This window comes from Salmo salar, chromosome 12, assembly GCF_965601325.2.
Source record: "Salmo salar chromosome 12, fSalSal1, whole genome shotgun sequence".
In the NCBI taxonomy this organism is placed as follows: Eukaryota; Metazoa; Chordata; class Actinopteri; order Salmoniformes; family Salmonidae; genus Salmo; species Salmo salar.
The window spans coordinates 45,663,616-45,687,717 of record NC_138302.1 but is presented as its reverse complement, the minus strand read 5'-3'; the positions used below and the strand labels follow the sequence as shown (position 1 = coordinate 45,687,717).

General features: G+C 43.4%; 1 protein-coding gene across 4 annotated transcripts in view; it reads right to left on the bottom strand.

Moving 5' to 3' along the window:
• LOC106565077 (solute carrier family 12 member 5) overlaps positions 1–24,102 on the bottom strand; it is a 341,358-nt gene that overhangs the window by 46,330 nt on the left and 270,926 nt on the right. For all 4 annotated transcript variants that reach the window (XM_014131710.3, XM_014131711.3, XM_014131712.3 and 1 more), the window contains exons 5-13: positions 22,954–23,008; positions 22,161–22,291; positions 14,833–15,080; positions 13,900–14,111; positions 13,089–13,256; positions 12,462–12,560; positions 11,967–12,024; positions 11,502–11,676; positions 10,934–11,052 (exon numbers count right to left, since the gene is read on the bottom strand). In XM_014131710.3, the coding sequence (XP_013987185.1) occupies positions 10,934–11,052; positions 11,502–11,676; positions 11,967–12,024; positions 12,462–12,560; positions 13,089–13,256; positions 13,900–14,111; positions 14,833–15,080; positions 22,161–22,291; positions 22,954–23,008 (1,265 nt within the window). The remainder of the gene's footprint in view (positions 1–10,933; positions 11,053–11,501; positions 11,677–11,966; positions 12,025–12,461; positions 12,561–13,088; positions 13,257–13,899; positions 14,112–14,832; positions 15,081–22,160; positions 22,292–22,953; positions 23,009–24,102) is intronic.

Genomic DNA, 24,102 nt, shown 5'->3' with positions numbered 1-24,102 from the left:
TCATCAGAGAAAATGACTGTACCTTTTGAAGAATATCAGTCTGTCCCTGATGTTTTTCCTGGAGAGAAGTGGCTTCTTTGCTGCCCTTCTTGACACCAGGCCATCCTCCAAAAGTCTTTGCCTCACTGTGCGTGCAGATGCACTCACACCTGCCTGCTGCCATTCCTGAGCAAGCTCTGTACTGGTGGTGCCCCGATCCCGCAGCTGAATCAACTTTAGGAGACGGTCCTGGCACTTGCTGGACTTTCTTGGGCACCCTGAAGCCTTCTTCACAATAATTGAACCGCTCTCCTTGAAGTTCTTGATGATCCGATAAATGGTTGATTTAGGTGCACTCTTACTGGCAGCAATATCCTTGCCTGTGAAGCTTTTTTGTGCAAAGCAATGATGATTGCACGTGTTTCCTTGCAGGTAACCATGGTTGACAGAGAAAGAACAATGATTCCAAGCACCCCCCTCCTTTTGAAGCTTCCAGTCTTTTATTTGAACTCAATCAGCATGACAGAGTGATCTCCAGCCTTGTCCTCGGCAACACTCACACCTGTGTTAATGAGAGAATCACGGACATGATGTCAGCTGGTCCTTTTGTGGCAGGGCTGAAATGCAGTGGAAATGTTTTTTGGGGGGGATTCAGTTCATTTGCATGGCAAAGAGGGACTTTCCAATTAATTTCAATTCATCTGATCACTCTTCATAACATTCTGAAGTATATGCAAATTGCCATCATACAAACTGAGGCAGCAGACCTTATGAAAATTTATATTTGTGTCATTCTCAAAACTTTTGGCCATGACTCTACACGTCCTGGTAATCCGTCTGGCCCTGCGGCCTTGTGAATATTGACCTGTTTAAAGGTCTTACATCGGTTGCGGAGAGCGTGATCACACAGTCTACCGGAACAGCTGGTGCTCTCATGCATGTTTCAGTGTTATTTGCCTCGAAGCGAGCACAGAAGTAGCTTAGCTCGTCTGGTAGGCTCGTGTCACTAGGCAGCTCTCGGCGGTGCTTCCCTTTTGTTTTTATTTAAAAAAAATATTTCACCTTTATTTAACTAGGCAAGTCAGTTAAGAACAAATTCTTAATTTCAATGACGGCCTAGGAACAGTGGGTTAACCTCTATGGGCTAGGCGGGACGTAATCGTCCCACCTACGTAACAGCCAGTGTAATCCAGTGGCGCGATTTTCAAATACCTTAAAAATCCTATTACTTCAATTTCTCAAACATATGACTATTTTACAGCTATTTAAAGACAAGACTCTCGTTAATCTAACCACACTGTCCGATTTCAAAAAGGCTTTACAACGAAAGCAAAACATTAGATTATGTCAGCAGAGTACCCAGCCAGAAATAATCAGACACCCATTTTTCAAGCTAGCATATAATGTCACATAAACCCAAACCACAGCTAAATGCAGCACTAACCTTTGATGATCTTCATCAGATGACAACCCTAGGACATTATGTTATACAATACATGCATGTTTTGTTCAGTCAAGTTCATATTTATATCAAAAACCAGCTTTTTACATTAGCATGTGACGTTCAGAACTAGCATACCCCCCGCAAACTTCCGGGGAATTTACTAACAATTTACTAAATTACTCACGATAAACGTTCACAAAAAGCATAACAATTCTTTTAAGAATTATAGATACAGAACTCCTCTATGCACTCGATATGTCCGATTTTAAAATAGCTTTTCGGTGAAAGCACATTTTGCAATATTCTCAGTAGATAGCCCAGCCATCACGGGCTAGCTATTTAGACACCCGGCAAGTTTAGCCTTCACCAAAATCAGATTTACTATAACAAAAATGTTATTACCTTTGTTGTCTTCGTCAGAATGCACTCCCAGGACTTCTACTTCAATAACAAATGTTGGTTTGGTCCCAAATAATCCATCGTTATATCCAAATAGCGGCGTTTTGTTCGTGCGTTCAAGACACTATCCCAAGTGTAAATCAGGGTCGCGCGCATGGTGCAATTCGTGACAAAAAAATTCTAAATATTCCATTACCGTACTTCGAAGCATGTCAACCGCTGTTTAAAATCAATTTTTATGCAAGTTGTCTCGTAAAAAAGCGATAATATTCCGACCGGGAATCTCCTTTTCGGTAAACAGAGGAAAAAACACAAAGACGGGGGCGGCCAGTGCACTCGCCTAAGCCACAGTCCCTTGATCGGCCACTTGAGAAAGGCGATAATGTGTTTCAGCCTGGTGCTGGAATGACGACATTCAGGTTTTTCCCGGGCTCTGAGAGCCTATTGGAGCCGTGGGAAGTGTCACGTTACCGCAGAGATCCTTTGTAATGGAATGAGATGTCAAAGAAAGACAATAAATGGTCAGACAGGCCACTTCCTGTAAAGGAATCTCTCAGGTTTTGACCTGCCATATGAGTTCTGTTATACTCACAGACACCATTCAAACAGTTTTAGAAACTTTGGAGTGTTTTCTATCCAAAGCCAATAATTATATGCATATTCTAGTTACTGGGCAGGAGTAGTAACCAGATTAAATCGGGTACGTTTTTTATCCGGCCGTGTCAATACTGCCCCCTAGCCCTAACAGGTTAATCTTCCGCATAGGTCATCGATTTTATTCTCCAAAGATTGCTCGTTTGCGAGCAGAATGGAAGGAAGTGGGGGTTTATTCGTTCGCCTACGAATTCTCAGAAGGCAGCCTGCCCTCTGGCCCCTTTTTCTCTGCCTCCTCTTCACGCAAATCACAGGGATCTGGGCCTGTTCCCGAGAAAGCAGTATATCATTCGCCGTCGGGCTTGTCAGACTCGTTAAAGGAAAAAAAGGATTCTGCCAGTCCGTAGTGAGTAATCGCAGTCCTGATGTCCAGAATTTATTTTCGGTCACAAGAGACGGTAGCGGCAACATTATGTACAAAATAAGTAAAAAAATAAGTTACAAACAATGCAAATAAATGAACAAAAAAACACAATCGTTGGGGACACGTAAACATCAGCCTTCTTCTCTGGCACCATTGTTACCACCGATGTCAAATGTGAAAAAACCCACTATGTCAAATATGACATAAATCTGTGTTTTATAAAGGGTGGCATAAGCACTGCTTAAGAAATCATTAAAGTGAGGCTTCACAAAGCATTTATAAACTTGTCATGCATCTTGGCAGAGCATTGCAATGCCAGGATAGTGGTTTATATTCCCGGGACCACCCCATACGCAAACATGTTTGTATGCATGACTGTAAGTCGCTGTGGATAAAAGCGTCTGCTAAATTGTATATATTACATTATATTACTGTAAAACATTTCTAGGATGGCTTAACCTTTTTCCCTCTTCATTGCATAGCCAATATTGGACCAGACCTCAACTTTCCACAAAATGCTGTGCTGCAGGATGACACACACTCTAAAGTGCAATCATGCACAGATAAAAAACATAGGTAGGACCTTATAAAATACGTTAAGATGTTTTCCCAAATTCCATTTTCTCGGTTGAGTTTTTCCAGGTTTTGGATTTAAAAAATGGATTTAAAAAATGCTGGTTTCCACACACTTTGATATTCTGTGTTCAGAACAATGCTTAAACCACATCAGGGGACAACGTTTGAGGTCTGGGAAAAATATAACAAACTTTTTTGAGTGTAGTTGCCTTTTAATTCAGTGTGCATGCCCTTCACTGTTGTTTGGTTAGATGTGTTTCTGTAGAGCAGTAAGTGCACATGTGATGAGTTTGCAAATCAACTGCCCACCTGTGGTGCCACTTGACAGCAAAAAAAAAGTAAGTTAACCTTTATTCATTGAAATTTAAATTAGTTTGTAATAGTTAAGTGTTGAGTTCGATTACATAGCTACCTCAATCGTTATTTTAAATAATTTCAGTGACTTCACAGCAATTGCTAGCTAGCTAGCTAAAGAACATTTTGCTAGATAGCAGTCTCAGCTAAACACAAAATCCCCCTAGATTCAGCCACATCTCATAGTCATGTTATCAGATTTGTAAATTAAAGAGGAATATAATAATATGAATCAAATGGAGTTTCCCATCTCCCCAAAGCACAGAAATGCCCTTATCCAGATGGTGTAACAAAGGCATTTCCTAACAGACCTGCTAAATTTCTTTGTTGTTACTTTAAGGTGGAACCAACATACAGTACCTCCAGCAGGCAGAGAGGCAAGAACCAATCGTCCACTAGCTCAAGAACAAGCTACAATGTTCACAGCCCGGTGTAATGTTCAATGTAATTGCATTGCTGGACTTTTAAAACTTAATGTATGTGTATTGTTTAAACATTTAAAAATAAAAGGAAATGTATGGTTGAAATGTTTATTTGATTTAGCTGTTAGTGATATTTCCCTAACTGTTAATAGATTTGTGTCACCATCATTAAGCCTTTATGTACAGTACCAGTCTAAATTTTTGGACACCCTGTCACGTCCTGACCAGTATAAGGGTTATTTGTTATTGTAGTTTGGTCAGGACGTGGCAGAGGGTATTTGTTTTATGTGGTTTGGGGTGGTGGTTTATTTAGTAGGGCGTTTGATTTATTATTTCCGTGTTTTTGGGTAATGTTCTATGTGGTCTATGTGGTCTCTAGTCTTTTGTCTAGTTTATTGGGGTTGGACTCTCAATTGGAGGCAGGTGTTTTCTCGTTGCCTCTGATTGAGAGTCCTATATATGGGTATGTGTTTGGTTTAGTGTTTGTGGGAGATTGTTTCTTGTTTTGCGTGTGTGAGCCTGACAAGACTGTTTTGTTGTTCGTGAGTTCTTCTTTTGTTGTTTTGGTGTTCACCTTTATTGAAAATAAATACAAGATGAGCATCCACATTCCTGCTGCGTTTTGGTCCTCCATTCCCGACGACAACCGTTACACACACCTACTCATTCCAGGGTTTTTCTTTATTTGTACTATTTTCTACATTGTAGAATAATAGTGAAGACATCAAAACGAAATAACACATATGGAATCATGTAGTAAACAAAAAAGTATTTAACAAATCAAAATATATTTTTTCTTTGAGAATTTTCAAAGTAGCCACCCTTTGCCTTGACAGCTTTGCACACTCTTGGCATTCTCTCAACCAGCTTCATGAGGTACCAGCGTCACCTGGAATGCATTTCAATTAACAGGTGAGTCTTGTATAAGATAATTTGTGGAATTTCTTTCCTTCGTAATGCGATTGAGTCAATCAGTTGTGTTGTGACAAGGTAGGGGTGGTATACAGAAGTTAGCCCTATTTGGTAAAAGACCAAGTCCATATTATGGCAAGAACAGCTCAAATAAGCAAAGAGAAATGACACTCCATCATTACTTTAAGACATGAACAAGAACTTTGAAAGTTTCTTCAATTGCAGTCGCAAAAACCGTCAAGCGCTATGATGAAATTGGCTCTCATGAGGACCGCCACAGGAAAGGAAGACCCAGAGTTACCTCTGCTGCAGAGGATAAGTTCATTAGAGTTACCAGCCTCAGAAATTTCAGCTGAAATAAATGTTTCACAGAGTTCAAGTAACAGACACATCTCAACATCAACTGTTCAGAAGAGACTCTGTGAATCAGCCCTTCATGGTCGAATTGCTGAAAAGAAACCACTACTAAAGGACAGCAATAAGAAGAGGAGACTTGCTTAGGCCAAGAAACACCAGCAATGGACATGAAATGGAAATCTGTCCAAATCTGAGATTTGAGTATTTTCATTTTTTTGGTTCTCCGCATGTGTGGTTCCCACCATGAAGCATGGAGGAGGAGGTGTGACGGTGCTTTGCTGGTGACACTGTCTGTGATTTATTTAGAATTCAAGGCACACTTAACCAGCATGGCTACCACAGCATTCCATCTGGTTTGAGTTCAGTGGGACTATCATTTGTTTTTCAACAGGACAATGACCCAACACACCTCCAGGCTGTATAAGGCCTATTTTACCAAAAAGGAAAGTGATGGAGTGCTGCATTAGATGACCTGGCCTCCACAATCAACCGACCTCAACCCAATTGAGATGGTTTGGGATGAGTTGGACCGCAGAGTGAAGGAAAAGCAGCCAACAAGTGCTCAACATATGTGGGAACTCCTTCAAGACTGTTGGAAAAGATTTCAAGGTGAAGCTGGTTGAGAGACTGCCAAGAGTGTGCAAAGAGTGGCAACTTTTTTTTTTTTACTACATGATTCCATATGTGTTATTTCATAGTTTTGTTGTCACTATTATTCTACAATATAGAACAATAGTAAAAATAATGAAAAACCCTTGAATAAGTAGGTGTGTCCAAACTTTTGACTGGTACTGTATGTGTAATGAATGAAGTGTCTGACTTCATAATAAGTACAGCATCATATGATACAAGGCATTTATGTATGTGTTATAAATGACCAAAGGGGTCTGACTTTAAAGTAATTACAATGTAATGCAATATAGAGTCTTTATGGATGTGTTATGAATGACCAAAGTCTTTATGGATGTGTTATGAATGACTGAAGGTGTCTCACTTCAAACAAAGTATTCGTATTCCTCTTCTGTTCCCATGCTGGAGACCAGGGCTCAACTACAACCTGTTACAATGGTGCCACCATTTTGTGGCTGATATTTCAGCGGGGGAGAAGGTGAACGTGTCAAAGACCTGACTGGGCCTAGCACCACATGGTATGGCTTGTTATATTGTTGTGTCAAAGACCTGACTGGGCTTAGCACCGCACGGTATGGCTTGTTACAGTGGGGGAAAAAAGTATTTAGTCAGCCACCAATTGTGCAAGTTCTCCCACTTAAAAAGATGAGAGAGGCCTGTAATTTTCATCATAGGTACACGTCAACTATGACAGACAAAATGAGAATTTTTTTTCCAGAAAATCACATTGTAGGATTTTTAATGAATTTATGTGCAAATTATGGTGGAAAATAAGTATTTGGTCAATAACAAAAGTTTATCTCAATACTTTGTTATATACCCTTTGTTGGCAATGACACAGGTCAAATGTTTTCTGTAAGTCTTCACAAGGTTTTCACACACTGTTGCTGGTATTTTGGCCCATTCCTCCATGCAGATCTCCTCTAGAGCAGTGATGTTTTGGGGCTGTCGCTGGGCAACACGGACTTTCAACTCCCTCCAAAGATTTTCTATGGGGTTGAGATCTGGAAACTGGCTAGGCCACTCCAGGACCTTGAAATGCTTCTTACGAAGCCACTCCTTCGTTGCCCGGGCGGTGTGTTTGGGATCATTGTCATGCTGAAAGACCCAGCCAAGTTTCATCTTCAATGCCCTTGCTGATGGAAGGAGGTTTTCACTCAAAATCTCACGATACATGGCCCCATTCATTCTTTCCTTTACACGGATCAGTCGTCCTGGTCCCTTTGCAGAAAAACAGCCCCAAAGCATGATGTTTCCACCCCCATGCGTCACAGTAGGTATGGTGTTCTTTGGATGCAACTCAGCATTCTTTGTCCTCCAAACACGACGAGTTGAGTATTTACCAAAAAGTTCTATTTTGGTTTCATCTGACCATATGACATTCTCCCAATCCTCTTCTGGATCATCCAAATGCTCTCTAGCAAACTTCAGACGGGCCTGGACATGTACTGGCTTAAGCAGGGGGACACGTCTGGCACTGCAGGATTTGAGTCCCTGGCGGCGTAGTGTGTTACTGATGGTAGGCTTTGTTACTTTGGTCCCAGCTCTCTGCAGGTCATTCACTAGGTCCCCCCGTGTGGTTCTGGGATTTTTGCTCACCGTTCTTGTGATCATTTTGACCCCACGGGGTGAGATCTTGCGTGGAGCCCCAGATCGAGGGAGATTATCAGTGGTCTTGTATGTCTTCCATTTCCTAATAATTGCTCCCACAGTTGATTTCTTCAAACCAAGCTGCTTACTTATTGCAGATTCAGTCTTCCCAGCCTGGTGCAGGTCTACAATTTTGTTTCTGGTGTCCTTTGACAGCTCTTTGGTCTTGGCCATAGTGGAGTTTGGAGTGTGACTGTTTGAGGTTGTGGACAGGTGTCTTTTATACTGATAACAAGTTCAAACAGGTGCCATTACAGGTAACGAGTGGAGGACAGAGGAGCCTCTTAAAGAAGAAGTTACAGGTCTGTGAGAGCCAGAAATCTTGCTTGTTTGTAGGTGACCAAATACTTATTTTCCACCATAATTTGCAAATAAATTCATAAAAAATCCTACAATGTGATTTTCTGGAATTTTCTTTCTCATTTTGTCTGTCATAGTTGACGTGTACCTATGATGAAAATTACAGGCCTCTCTCATCTTTTTAAGTGGGAGAACTTGCACAATTGGTGGGTGACTAAATACTTTTTTTCCCCACTGTATATTGTTGTGTCAAAGACCTGCCTAGGCCCTTCACTGCACGGTATGGCTCATTATATTGTTGTGTGTGTGTTTGTGTACTGAGGAACATGTAACTTACTTCCAGAAGAAAGCCCCTTTCAATTTCCTTATCAAGATAAGTGTTTCTTGGTCTAACGTCGTCACCAGGCTATTGCGCACACAGCACATATGTATCAACCATTCAAACTTGGCCTTAGTAGGAGTGATCATAGAATTCAACGGGAGAGACCTTACTGAGTAAAGTACACTATATATACACAAAAGTATGTGGACACCCCTTAAAATTTGTGGACTCGGCTATTTCAGCCACATCCGCTGCTGACAGGTGTATAAAATCGAGCACACAGCCATGCAATCTCCATAGACAAACATTGGCAGTAGAATGGCCTTACTGAAGAGTTATGTGACTTTCAACGTGGCACCGTCATAGGATGCCACCTTTCCCGACTAGAGCTGCCCCGGTCAACTGCTAGTGCTGTTATTGTGAAGTGTAAACGTCTAGGAGCAACAACAGCTCAGCCACGAAGTGGTAGGCCACACAAGCTCACAGAACAAGACCGCAGAGTGCTGAAGTGAGCAGCATGTAAAAATTGTCTCTCCTCGGTTGCAACACTCACTACCAAGTTCCAAATTGCCTCTGGAAGCAACGTCATCATAATAACTGTTCGTTGGGAGCTTCATGAAATGGGTTTCCATAGCAGAGCAGCTGTACACAAGCCTAAGATTACCATGTGCAATGCCAAGTGTCGGCTGGAGTGGTTTAAAGCTCGCTGCCATTGGACTCTGGAGCAGTGGAAATGCCTTCTCTGGAGTGATGAATCACACTTCACCATTTCGATTTTAAACCTAACCATAACTAATGAAGGCCAAGTTTTATGTGTTGGTCCACCAGACCTTCCGTGCATTTGGGCAGAAGTGTCTTGGAATGAGATTAGGTGTAATGTGACTAACATGACTTCACTTTAGAGCGTGTTCCATCCTTCAGCACAACATGTCACCCTTTATAAAGCACATGTTTATTTCACATTCGACACAGTGGATTATGTCACATTTGACATTGGTGATTATGTCACACAGTTATTCCAGATTTATGAACCCCTTATAAAGCATGACCTACCGTTACAGATGCTTTGTAACACATTTATGTAGTTCTTCTTCTTCTTCTTATTATTATGAAGACTTTATGAAGCCTGTATAAGCTGAAGTCCTCTAGCTATACTGTTAGTGAGCATTTCTCCTTTGCCAAGATAATCCATCCACCTGACTGGTGAGGCATATCGAGAAGTTGATTAAACACCATGATCATATTCACAGGCCATTCTAAAATGTGCAGTTTTTGTGACACAACACAATGCCACACGTTTTGTCTCAAGTTTTGAGGGAGCGTGCAATTGGCATGCTGACTGCAGGAATGTCCACCAGAGCTTTTGCCAGAGAATTTAATGTTAATTTCTCTACCAACGTTGTTTTAGAGATTTTGGCAGAACGTCCAACCGGCCTCGCAAACTGCAGACCATGTGTAACCATGCCAGCCCAGCTTCTTCAACTGCAGGATCGTCTGAGACCAGCCACCTGGACAGCTGATGAAACTGTGGGATTGCACAACCAAATAATTTCTGCACAAACTATCAAAAACCGTCTCAGGGAAACTCATCTTGGTGCTCGTCGTCCTCACCAGGATCTTGAACTGACTGCAGTTTGTCGTCGTAACCGACTTCAGTGGGAAAATGCTCACCTGCTGATGTCAACATTGTGAACACAGTGCCCCATGGTGGTAGTGGAGTTATGGTATGGGCAGGCATTTAAGCTATGGACAACAAAAACAATTGTATTTATCAATGGCAATTTGAATGCAGAGAGATACCGTGACGAGATCCTGAGGCCCATTGTCGTGCCATTCATCTGCCACCATCATCTCATGTTTCAGCATGATAACGCATGTCGCAAGGATCTGTACAAAATTCCGGGAAGTTGAAAATGTCCCAGTTCTTCCATGGCCTGCATCCTCACCAGAGCATGTTTTGGATGCTCTGGATCGACGTGCATGACAGCGTGGTCCAGTTGCCGCCAATATCCAGCAACTTCACACAGCCATTGAAGAGGAGTGAGACAACATTGCACAGGCCACAATCAACAACCTGTGTCGCGCTGTATGAGGCAAATTGTGGTCACACCAGATACTGGCTGGTGATCCACACCCCTATTTTTTTTATGTCTCTGTGACCAACAGATGCATATCTCTATTCCTAGTCATGTGAAATCCATAGATTAGGGCTTAATGAATTCATTTAAATTGACCGATTTTTTTATATGAACTGTAACTCTGTAAAATCTTAGAAATTGTTGCATGTTGCTTTTGTATTTTTGTTCAGTGTATGTGTTTATCTTAAGTGCTAAGATCTAATTTGTCCATTGTCAGAAGTATATATCATATTTACAGTATGCATATTAGACAGTCCATATTGGTACAGAATGAGTGCACTCATAAATAGGGCCAGGAGTTTTACCTGGCCATGTGACCTGACCAGAAAAAAATCTGGGCCCTAGTTATAGGCTGTAACTAGGACCCAGAGTTTTTCCCTGGCCAGGTCCTGTGGTGGGGAACAACTCCTGGTCCCGCTCATAGACACTCACATGGAGAGGATGGGGGCCACTGCGTCCAGGGAGGCGATGAGGATCCCTATCTCACAGATACAGGCGGTCAGCAGCAAGGCCCAGGTGGGCTCCCCATTGGCCTTCCCATGGCCAAACACCTGGCGGACACATCACACACTGAGATGTTAGAGGGGATAGAGTTACAACATACATTAGTTATTCCATTATTTCAAGGCAGGTTGTATGTACTGTAGATGTAACAGAGGTTTTTCAGTGAACCACGCTCACGTGAGACCTGACCCTTGTCTGGGACCTGAGGATTATCATTAGTGTACACAGACACCAACCCTCAAAATTGAATGTGAATGAAAGAATTCGTGAGGCAGTGTGGTAGTGTCCAATGTCACCTGAGACTGATATGAGACATGTTGACAAACCAACATAACAAATTGTCCCAGATCAGTGCTTAATGCTGAACGCTGACAGAATAATCATAACAAATGTACCCAGATCAGTGCTAATTGCTGAATGCTGACAGAATTATGAAAACAAATGGTCCCAGATCAGTGTAAAATGCTAGAATGTTAACAGAATGACTGAGACTGACCCGTAGGATGGGCACAACACCATCCCTGGAGATGGCCTGCATGAGACGCGGGGCGCCCGTCAAGCTCTGAAGCCCCGCTCCACAGGTGGAGAAGAAGGAGCCAATTACAATCACCCACGGGGATGGCCACGCCAAGGTACCAATGACCAGGTTGCCATTGACTCCCTCTCCAAACCTGAGGGAGATGGACATGACACCCAGCCAATCAGACATGAAGAAAGGTAGGAGGAGAGACAATTACCTGGGTCCTATTGATTAGACACCAAACTGAAGAAAACTGACTAAAACAGGGAGGGCCTACCTGGACTACAACTGCAGTAAATGTGGTAATTTCTGTTTTAAAACATTTTCTGTTGAATACGAACCAGGTATAGCATCCCTCATCTAGTACCTGAGCACTGGAAAAGCTTGACTGAGAAATTTTGAAACAATTGCAGACATTTTGGCTCATTATGCATAACTTACTTGTCTCTTAGTACCACTCCATCGATACAGGCACCGAACAGGACCACAGCGGACATGTCTATAAGGTCACATTAAGGAAAACAGACAGACACACACTCATTGCTAGCACATAGGGACATATTCTCACTTATCTCTGTTATGTCTGCACATTGAGAGTTACATAAGTACACAGTTCGACAGTACTATTATTGTTGGGTTATGTCTGATGTATTGTGGTAAATGATTAATTGCTTTGTTCTGTAACGGTTACTTTGAGATAAAGAACAACACGGTTTACTTGAAATTGCTTTCATGGAGTTATCATTATAAACATAACAACCTTGAGGCTAAAGGCCCAATTCAATCAAACCTAATATATATTTTATGTTGAAAAGTAAAATAAAAAGGTTTTGTATAAAATAGAGCTCTTTTACTATTGGTAGATGGCATGTGAGCGACAGCTAAAAGCAGTGCACTAGCCCATTGAGTCCAGAAAGGGGAGCAGTAAAAGGATACACACTAGTGAGGTAGTGGTGATGGCCATGATAGTGCCGATGGGGATGGACTTCTGCGCGTCACGCAGGTCTCCAGACCGGTTTGATCCGGCCATGATCCCTGTGAAACACAAGAAGAGAGGTCACTTTAGAAAAACTCCTGCTCACACAATAACCTCTGCACATTTGCCGTGTCAACGTTTCAGTCTGAGAATTGTTTTCAAAACACAGGCAGAGGTCTATAAGAAAACTCAGATAATCAAATGGTGGGCTTAGAAACTCACACAATAGCATGTGTATGTCGATTTGAAACCTACTTTCCGTTGTCAAATTATCACAACTGAAAAATACAGCAAATTGATCCTTCTAATGACAAACAACTGCTTTTTGTGTAAAAAAGAATCATGACTTCAGATGAATCTTTGACAGTATCGTAAAATGTTTCAATAAATTGACACACATCTCCACTATCTAGATAAAAAAAATAACCACACAAAACAACACAAAGGGTGAGCATTTTCCCTCGATCCCTTGCGTCCTCTCTTTTCCTTGAGATTAACCCTTGGTGAATTCACCCTTTGAGGATGAGAGGAATGAGTTTCAGCTCTGTGTCTCTTCCTCTTTGCATTATCCCTTCCTGTCAGCTGACCTGTGACGGAGGGGAAGTAGATGCCGACTAGAAGGGTGAAGAAGCTGGTGATGTCGGCCAGAACGTAGCGGTTGGAGTTGGTCAGAGTTTCATCGGGGCCCTCCACGGTCGCAATCCCAATCTTGGCCACCAGATTGCCCTTCTCCAGGTAATTCCCAAATAGGTTCTCTGTGTGTGTGTGTGTGTGTGTGTGTGTGTGTGGGGGGGGGGGGGGGGGGGGGGGGGGGGAGAAGGGGGAGAGAGAGGGGGGAGGGAGAAGTAAACAGAGAGAAAGAGGGAGAGAGAGGGCAATTTAATGGTAAAGAGAGGAGGAAGAGGGAGATAAAGGGAAAGAGAGTGAGGGGGTTTGGAGAGAGAGCGAGAAATGGAGGGAGGAGGGAGAATATTAATTATAATCGCTTGACCTTTAGTTCCATTGTACTGTACATACAATTGGGCGGCAAATAAAGAAAGTGCAGTATGCTTCCTGCAAGAGCACGCGGGTGTGTTTCCCGCATGTGTGTGTGCAAGCATGTGTACTGTACTGTAGGTACAGTGACCTGAGTGTGGGTGGACCAGAACAGTGCATGTTATTAGGTGTAACTGTGTTTAGAAAGAATAAGTAGATAGCCACAAAATAATAGTATTTATAATAATATAATATTATGTTAGCCTTTTAGCAAACACTTTCATTCAAAGTGACCATCATACATGCATGCATTTTACGTATTGGTGACTCTGGCAGCAATAGAGCCCACAATCCTGGCATTGCAAGTGCCATGCTCTACCAACTGAGCCAGAAGAAGACTAATAGTTAACTGTGTTTGGTCACCTTTGAGGATGCCGCTCATGACCCCAGGGATGCCCTGGATGAAGGACACGTTGTTGTTGGCAAAGTACTCGTCACAGGTGGCGTTGAGGAAGGGAGTATCGCAGAAGATCTTCCACAGCTTGGTGGTGACTGTGCCGTTGCCACTCTCCAGTGTTTTGGCGCACACATCGAACCCTTTGGAGATCAGCGGGCGATTCCCCAGCATACAGACTCTGCACAGCAGGGGAGATGTGTTAGTGTTTTAGTTTAGTTTATTAGGATCCCCATTAGCTACTGCACATGCAGCAGCTACTCTTCCTGGGGTCCACATAAAATGTACAAATACACAACAAAGTACAGAACAGTTATCGACAAGAACAACATAAGCTACACATTACGTGTGTTAGTGTGACGACCGGGAATCAAACCCCAACTGCCCATGCAGACAACTTTAGACTGAGTTAGTCACCTGAGTCGAATACTAGGCATTGGCGTTGAGAGCTAGCACAAGTCTGTGGGTATCAGTCCCCATATTGAACAGAAGAGTCCTCCCTACTGAAAATGTCACACAAGATGAATATGTTCCATTCGTATTTAACCCATCTGCTTATGAGCATTGAATATCATTTCTATATATTTTCAATATACTTCAAATCATCTTAAAATGGGTGAACATGTGGTCAAATTATATTGCAACAAAAAGTCTCAAAACCCAAATCTCCCATATGGGCCACAATTATATAAATAAATATATTACATCAAACATGATTCACATCACACCCACATTGCTCAAGTTCGGCTCAGCCCCAATATTGAAGAGTAGCTTGGTCCCACATCTGTTTGTTCTGTCTTTCCAACTCCTATGGTCATTCTCATGTGACAATGACCATAGGACTTGACAAGACGACAGAAACAGATCTGGGAGCAGGCTAACTGAACAGTAGGGGCCCTTACGGGAAGTCAGGCGGTTCGATGGCTGTCTTGATGACTCCGGCATACACGGCCAGGATGGAGAGTATGACGCAGGCCAGAAAAAGCAGGGCCAGCTTGTTGACGTACTTGACCCCCACGAACACCACCGTGGCCATGAAACTGAGCACAATAGTGCCGTACACACGCATGTTGTTCAGCATCGCCGCCTCCGCCTCGGCCCCCTCCAGACCCTCCATCTTAAAAATGGCGGCCTGGGGGAGGATGTAGATCTGTAAGGGAGGGGAAAGGGGGAGGGGGGTGGGGGGCAGAGAGAGAGAGAAAGTGAGAAAGAGAGAGAGATGACAGTTACATAGGACATATATTGATATTGAATGTGTCCTAACAATTGACTTGAAGCTCTTTGTGCCAACATGGTTTACATTTTTGAAATTCTACTCTTCTTCTCTCTTAAACCAAGTTTGCCAACCTTGTCTGTATATGGCTGTGTTCATAACATAGTGTCCTTTCCCTATTGACTGAGGAATTTTAAGGATAAAACAGCTTTTAAGGACAAAGCCTATGAGCAAGAAAGAGAGACCCAACAGTGACAAACAGGACTGTCAAGGTCACTCTGCAGAAGTGACGGTCAGAAGTTTCCAGAGTACGCATAGAGCCCCGAGTTGATTATCCCTTTTATACCGAGGCTATAATTAAGCAATAAGTCATGAGGGGGTGTGGTATATGGCCAATATACCATGGTTAAGGGCTGTTCTGGATACAGCCATTAGCTGTGGTATATTGGCCATATACCACAAACCCCAGAGGTGCCTTATTGCTGTTATAAACTGGTTACCAACCTAATTAGAGCAGAACAAATAAATGTTTTGTCATACCCGTGCTATACGGTCTGATATACCATGGGTGTCAGCCAATCAGCATTCAGGGCTCGAACCACCCAGTTTATAATTTAACACATTTGCCACTAGAAATGTGTTCATTTGCCGATAGAAATGTGTTCAACATCCACTAAAGTAGCTAGCATGTTTACTAGCTAGCTACAGTAGTTGCTGTGGTAACCAAACAAACAGACTTGTAATTTTAAGGAGTACATTTGTTTTTGCATTCTGAAGTTGCTACCCAAGCGGGCTCGTCGTTAGTTATTTTGTCATGTTTTGATCCAGTCGTTAATTCGATTCATTCAACGTTGCTATGGTAAACAAATCATTGGCATGTACCTAGCTAGCAGAGATTCAATGATGATGAGAGACAAGAACTTAAATAAATAATAATTGTATAAATATCCAATAGGCTTGCATAGGCCACACTGTGCTGGTTAATGAATGAATGGCATTCGTTATGTATTGGCCTAGCTAGCCTACTGGCACGGGAGAGATCACATTTGTAAAATATAACATTGTTGTACAGTTTGTAGAGGCAGAAAGATAGGCTTATGCAACCCTCAACTGTTGCAAACCAAATAAACTCAGCAAAAAAAGAAACGCCCCTTTTTCAGGACCCTGTATTTCAAAGATAATTAGTAAAAATCAAAATAACTTCACAGATCTTCATTGTAAAGGGTTTAAACACAGAGCCCGGATCTCAATCCCGTTTAGTACGTCTGGGACCTGTTGGATTGGAGGGTGAGGGCTAGGGCCATTCCCCCCAGAAATGTCCGGGAACTTGCAGGTGCATTGGTGGAAGAGTGGGGTAGCATCTCACAGCAAGAACAGGCAAATCGGGTGCAGTCCTTGAGGAGGAGATGCACTGCAGTACTTAATGCAGCTGGTGGCCACACCAGATACTGACTGCTACTTTTGATTTTGACCCCCTCTTTGTTCAGGGACACATTATTCAATTTCTGTTAGTCACATGTCTGTGGAACTTGTTCAGTTTATGTCTCAGTTGTTGAATCTTGTTATGTTCATACAAATATTTACACACGTTAAGTTTGCTGAAAATAAACGCAGTTGACAGTGAGAGGACGTTTCTTTTTTTGCTGAGTTTAGTAGCATGGAAAAATTATGTGTAGATGCTTTTTTCCAGAGGGAGATTAAGTTTATGACATTCCTGCCTGGGCTGCAGGACAGTTGTTGTTCCACAACTCCTGCATATCAACCATCAGCATCCAGGATCCAAACAACTATTTCATTCTTCCACAAGATATAGTCCCCACACAAATCTAGGTTTGTGTGGGGCTGGTCGTTCGTTCTATCGGTTCAGTTGCCAGAGACGCGACCCAGTTGTTCAGTCTTTTTGTTCTGTATCTTTGGACGCGACCCAGTCATTCGTTCTAAATGTTCCATTGCCATACAGGCAAGCAACGTTCTTATCCCTTGCTTACTAGCTAGCCAACTTTGGATAACTTACAGTCGTGTCAAAAAGTGCAGCCAGAATAACAGCAAAGTAGCTGCATTTGTTTAACCTCTTGACGGTTGCCTAGGATAGGGGGCACTACAGCGATTTTTGAAAAAAATTTGCGCCCATTTTAAACGGCCTCCTACTCAAACTCATAAGCTAGGATATGCATATAATTAATACTTGTGGATAGAAAACACCCTACAGTTTCTAAAACTGTTTGAATGGTGTCTGTGAGTATAACAGAACTCATATGGCAGTCAAAACCCCGAGACAGATCGTAACAGGAAGTGGAATTCTGAATTGCGGACTCAACTTCATCACTTTGCCTATAAATCACACCGTGAGCAATGGTTCATTGAGCACTTCCTATTGCTTCCACTAGATGTCCACAGTCTTTACAACGTGGTTTGAGCCTTCTACTGTGAAAACTGACACAATGAGAGTCTGTGGAACGTGGTCACATGAGGAGGGCCATCACCATTATGACGCCGGTGCCCCTGGCTACCCTCCCCTTTCGAAACGTTTTGAAAGACAATTCAATCGTCCCCCTTGAATGTTATTGGAGCTCTGGTTGAAAAAGGCCCTAAAGATTTATGTTATACAACGTTTGAACGAACCTAAATTTAAAAAAAATGCATTTTGTTGAAAGAGGAGTCCCGCGGCCGACGAAACTTTTGGAGCAGCCTTCAGAACGTGCTAACAAGAACAAGCTATTGGAACATAAAGGATTAACTTTTTCAAACGAAAATACATTTGTTGTGGACCTGGGATTCCTGGAAGTGCTTTTTGATGAAGATAATCAAAGGTAAGGGATTATTGACAATAGTATACAAGAGTAGATTTGATATGCGATTGTTCCAAGATGGCGCTGACCTGTAACAGTAGCCTATTGTTCTGAGTATCGCATCCCCTTTTATCGCAAAGTGTGATTACCCAGTAAAGTTATTTTTAAATCTGGCATTACAGGTGCTTTCAAGAGATATTCATCTATAAATCTTAGAATGACAATATTACATTTTAAAAATGTTTTCGAATAGTAATTTAGTAAATTGTAGCGCTGTTTCACTGGATGCATTTGAGGGAAAATAGTTAGTCAACGTCACGCGCCGATGTAAAATGCTGTTTTTATATATAAATATGAACTTTATCGAACAAAATAATGCATGTATTGTGTAACATGATGTCCAAGGAGTGTCATCTGATGAAGATTGTCAAAGGTTAGTGCTGCATTTAGCTGTTTTTTGGTTATTTGTGATGCATGTGGTTGGTCGGAAAATGTCTATGTGGCTACTTTTACGATATACTCCTCTAACATAATCTAATGTTTTGCTTTTGCTGTAAAGCCTTTTTGAAATCGGACAACGTGGTTCGATTCAGGAGAGGTGTATCTATAAAACGATACAACATAGTCCTATATTTGACAAAAAAAAAAATGTGTTATGCTAATGGCGATAGGATTTTTCGCTGGAGGTTAAGCTGTTTTCTAGTGACATTTATTCGTATAAATCTATAACAATGAGCTAATGAGACGCGATTTCGCCTGGCATAGAACATCTGCTCACTCGTCAGGACACTGTTGTTCAGAAGAGTTAGCCAACAACACAGCTAACACAAAGACTGCAAACTAGCTGCACTTCGTTTCATTTTACCTTTTTTAAATTACATTTCTTTGTATATAGCCATAAAAATTATGCCAGCTGATTCATGATTTCGACTGGCTGAGAAACACTGTCTGTCAGTCAATCTCGTACCAAGTCCCGACACGTTCATTACTATGGGACAGCTGGAGATCGAATTTGAATACTGAAACAATGTTGCAAATGTCGGAGAGACAGACAGCAAGGTTTATACAAATCTCCGCTGTTGAAAACTAAATATTTGTCTAAAAGAAATGTGAGATAATGTCTAGATGCTTTTTATAGTGGAGATCAAGTTTATAAATTGCTGGGCTGGGCTGATGAGACAGTGGAATGCGTAGTCAGATGGAACAGAGTAAATAGGCATTTTAACATCATAGATTTAGAGGTGGTAACTTGTGGAATAGACACCGTCTGGAATGGGGTTTTAACCAATCCGCATTCATGATTAGACTCATCCGTTCTATAAATGGGCAATACACCATGGCTAAGGGCTGTTCTTAGGCACAACGCAACTAGGAGTGCATGGATACAGCCCTTAGCCGTGGTATATTGGCCATATACGACAAAATCCCGAGGTGCCTTATTGCTATTATAAACTGGTTACCAACGTAATTAGAGCAGTAAAAATACATGTTTTGTCATACCCGTGGTATACGGTCTGATATACCACGGGTGTCAGCCAATCAGCATTCAGGACTTGAACCACCTGGATTAGGATACATAATATAGTACATTTTGTCAGATATGCCATTCCAATAAAGTATTCTTCTTCCATACCAATTTAAGACAAAATAATAAGTGGAGCCGTATGTAACGCCCTGGCCATAGAGAGGGTTTTTTGTTCTTTATTTTGGTTAGGCCAGGGTGTTACATTGGGTGGGCGTTCTATGTTCATTTTTCTATGTTTTTGTATTTCTTTGTTTTGGGCCGTGTGTGGCTCCCAATCAGGCACAGCTGTAGTTCGTTGTTGCTGATTGGGAGTCGAGGAGATTGGCGAAGTCAGGGGAGATTGGCGGAGTCAGGCGGTAGACCTGAGCCAACTCCCCGTGCTTCCCGGAAGCAGTGTAGTACTGGTAAGGCACCGTGTTATGCTGTGAAGCGCACGGTGTCTCTAGTGAGCGTTCATAGCCCGGTGTGCTATAGGCCAGCCCCCCGCAAGTGCCATGCGAGTGCAGGCATCGAGCCAGGACGGATTGTGCCAGCTCAGCGCGTCTGGTCTCCAGTGCGCCTTTTCGGTCCAGGTTATCCTGCACCGGCTCTGCGCACTGTGTCTCCAGGGCGCTGGGAGGGCCCAGTTTGCCCAATGCCTGGCATCTGCCCGTGCCGGGCCAAAGTGGGTATTCAGCCTGGAGTGTGGGTAAAGAGCCTGCGTACCACAACTCCAGTGCTCCCCCACAGCCCGGTTTATCCTGTGCCTCCTCCTCGGACCAGGCTTCCAGTGGGTCTCCCCATCCTGGTCAGTCCTTTGCCTCCTCCACGGACCAGGCCTCCAGGGGGTCTCCCCATCCTGGTCAAGCCTGTGCCTCCTCCACGGACCAGGCCTCCAGTGGGTCTCCCCATTCTGGTCAGTCCGGTGCCTCCTCCACGGACCAGGCCTCCAGTGGGTCCCCCCATCCTGGTCAAGCCTGTGCCTCCTCCACGGACCAGGCCTCCAGTGGGTCCCCCCATCCTGGTCAAGCCTGTGCCTCCTCCACGGATCAGGCCTCCAGTGGGTCTCCCCATCCTGGTCAAGCCTGTGCCTCCTCCACGGACCAGGTCTCCAGTGGGTCTCCCCATCCTGGTCAAGCCTGTGCCTCCTCCACGGACCAGGCCTCCAGTGGGTCTCCCCAGCCTGGTGAGTCCAGTGCCTGCGCCCAGAGCCAGGCCTCCTTCATGTCTCCCCAGCCTGGTGAATCCTGGGTCAGTGCCACCGGAGCCGCCCGCCAGCCCGGAACCGCCGGAGCCGCCAGGGTCGCCCGCCAGCCGGGCGCAGCCAGGGACGCCTGCCAGCCGGGCGCAGCCAGGGTCGCCCGCCAACCGGACGCAACCAGAATCACCTGCCAGCCGGGCGCAGCCAGGGTCGCCCGCCAGCCGGGCGCAGCCAGGGTTGCCCGCCAGCCGGGCGCAACCAGAATTGTCGGCCAGCCGGGCGCAGTCAGGGTCGCCCACCAGTCCTCCGGCAAGGCCAGGGGCGCCTCCTAAGTGGGCGACGCCGAGGGTGGAGCGGAGGCCACGTCCCGCACCTGAGCCGCCGCTGTAAGAAGGCCCACCCGGACCCTCCCCTTCAGAGTCAGGTTTTGCGGCTGGAGTCCGCACCTTTGGGGGGGTACTGTAACGCCCTGGCCATAGAGAGGGGTTTTTGTTCTTTATTTTGGTTAGGCCAGGGTGTTACATTGGGTGGGCGTTCTATGTTCATTTTTCTATGTTTTTGTATTTCTTTGTTTTGGGCCGTGTGTGGCTCCCAATCAGGCACAGCTGTAGTTCGTTGTTGCTGATTGGGAGTCACACATAAGTAGCCTGGTTTTCCTTTGGGTGTTTGTGGGTGATTGTTTCTGTTTAGAGTTTTTCCTGACAGGACTGTTTGGCTGTCGTTTTTGTTTATTTTTGTAAGTGTTCTCTTTTCATTAAATACCAAAGATGAATACACATCCTCCGCTGCACCTTGGTCTCATTACGACGACAGCCCTTACACCGTATAACTTGGATGTTCATTACACTAGTGAGGTTGAGTTATCGTGTGGTGCAACGTACAATTGGGTCAAAACTCAAGCTTCAATGTGAACCGTTCGTCATTCTAAATATAGCTGGTTTTTGTGCTTCTATGGAGGGATAAACGAAATTCAAAGCAGCCTTCTCCAGATCCTCTCCTCACAATTCAGAGGGGTTTGTTATTCCACAGCTTTAACTCAAAAGACCAAATTAACCTCTAGGCTAGATCAGAATGTACAGATCCAGTCAAAGCCATCGGAGAAAAACCTATATAGGGTCAATCTCAATTGTATGTCCTTGATTCATTGCATCCTCTCTCTGCAACTTCTCTCAAAATGCATGGGAGGAGATGGACTGAGTGGAGAAACCTCAGACCTCCAATTCGTATTGAGAAGTGGCGGCAGTTTCAATGAATGGTCTTATTATTCAGCCAATGCTTGAGCTCTCCCTAATGCAGAATAGGGAGAGGAAGAATGAGTATGAAAAAAGAGAGGGAGGAGCGAGGAGGGGGACAGACAAAGATGAAAGATCTTTATATTTATTATAATTCATTGTGGAGAAGAGAGGGAGGAAATAGCATCAAAGCAGAATGAGGACAGAGAGAGAGAGAGAGAGAGAGAGAGAAAGAGATCGACACAGACAGAGATGGATAGAAAGATAAGTATTTCACACCCAGGTTCTTACCAGTAGGAGTTCGATGGACCCCAGGATGTACATGGCCCCAGCGAACGTTGTCCCGAGGTAGAAACAAATGCCCACAGCACCCCCAAACTCAGGCCCCAGAGAACGGGAGATCATGTAGTAGGATCCTCCAGCTACAGACAACAAATAAATACAAACACTCTGTCAATGACATGCTTTTTAATGAAATATTATATACAAACAGCATCTGCAACTGAATTGATTTGGAATTATATGGATTTGGAATGATATATGACATTTTGCAGCATTGCCATAATTTTCTAATACAATTGCTTCTTTCTAAGCATCACTATATTTCACATAATTTCCCTGAGTTTAAATATAAATGACCCAAACCCTGCTATTCCCAAATCAGAGCAGGGTCATGTTCATTAGGGCACCACAAAGAAAACCCCCAAAATGTTTTGCAACGGCAAACAAACATTTAGTTTTCTTAATGCACAGGTCCAGGCATAATAGCCCTGGGAAATACGGGTGCTGAGGGTGCTGCAGCACCATCTGATAAAACAGCTCAAGCCTGTAATTTCCTTTCACCTCTGCTCTAAGCCAATCAAGGGGCAAGTCAGCCAGTGTGAGACGTGATTATTGGATACCATCTCTAATCATATAAACATAGCTGTGTAAGGTTCATGTAGGGACCCAGGAGTCTGGACGTAACTAATATTATCACGTTGCTAGGGCTACTGCACTGAATATGCATTTTGAGCCAAAAGGGAATTGAAGAGGAGGTACTATTCCCAACAGCGAACCCGGATGCCAACGCATGCTCACCCACCTGGCACTACTCCATTGGTAGCAATGGCACTCATTGAGATTGCAGTCAGCATGGTCTAAAGAGAGGGAGATGTAGAGAGAAGAGAACAGAGAGGGGAAATGGGATGTTTGTATTGTGTTACATACAATCTATTACACCCTACTTGACAGGATATTTCACAGGATATTTCAGGTGAAATACAAATGGGGAAAAATCAAGTTGTCTAGTGAGGACCGTGGTTTTCTTTGTACTTACTGACACCAATAAACACTATGTTCCGGCTTGTGCAGTTTCAGTTGAAAACCTTGTTAGTTTATAATGACAACAGTGAATTTAGATTTGAATATTCTAATGTTCATGACTGGAAGTTTGATAGAATAACAACCCAGTGGGCTGTCAACAAAAGAGTCAACAAGCGATCGACAAGGCACATGAGTGGAGATGTGACCAGATGCACCGTTAGGACATGGAACAATAAAGATCAACTGTAGGCAGACATTTATTAAAGAACCCAGAGTATGGCAGCAAGGTAAAGGGAGTGTGTGTGTGTGTGTGTCTGTGTATATGACAGGGGAAGAGTGTGTATCTGAGAGAGAAAGTGAGTGATATGCATGTGTTTAAGAGAGAGTGAGTAGTGAGGGAAAACTAGAGAGACATTTATGAGATTAAAATAAATCAAGTCATTAATATGTGTGTGTCTGAGAAAAAATATGGCTTTAACAGTAATAATATTTAATTAGCCGTGGTGTACTTCCTTAATGTCTATGTAGAGAGAGAGAGAGAGAGACCGACAAAGACAGAAAGAGATATAACCCAGAGGACAGAAAGAGAGAGAGGTGTGTGTAATAACTAGCATGTGAGAGGATGGGGGTGGACGACGGTTAATGTTTCTTGTGAACACAGCTGTCTGTCTGGGTTCACAACAGTCTGCTCGACCGTGCCATATTACTCTCTTATCGGGTCATAATGAAGTAAGGCTCACTCTCTCTGAGGAGAGCAGATAAGACTAATTGTTTAAGTGGTTTATCTGATGTGGGCAGGCTGGAAAATTTGAGGACGAGGTAGTTTGAGGCCGAGTGAATCACTCGACACAGTTGTATGGGAACGTTAAAAGAGGGAGATAGAGCAAGTGTCACCTGAGGAAACCTGTGAGGGACTCAATACTCGAGC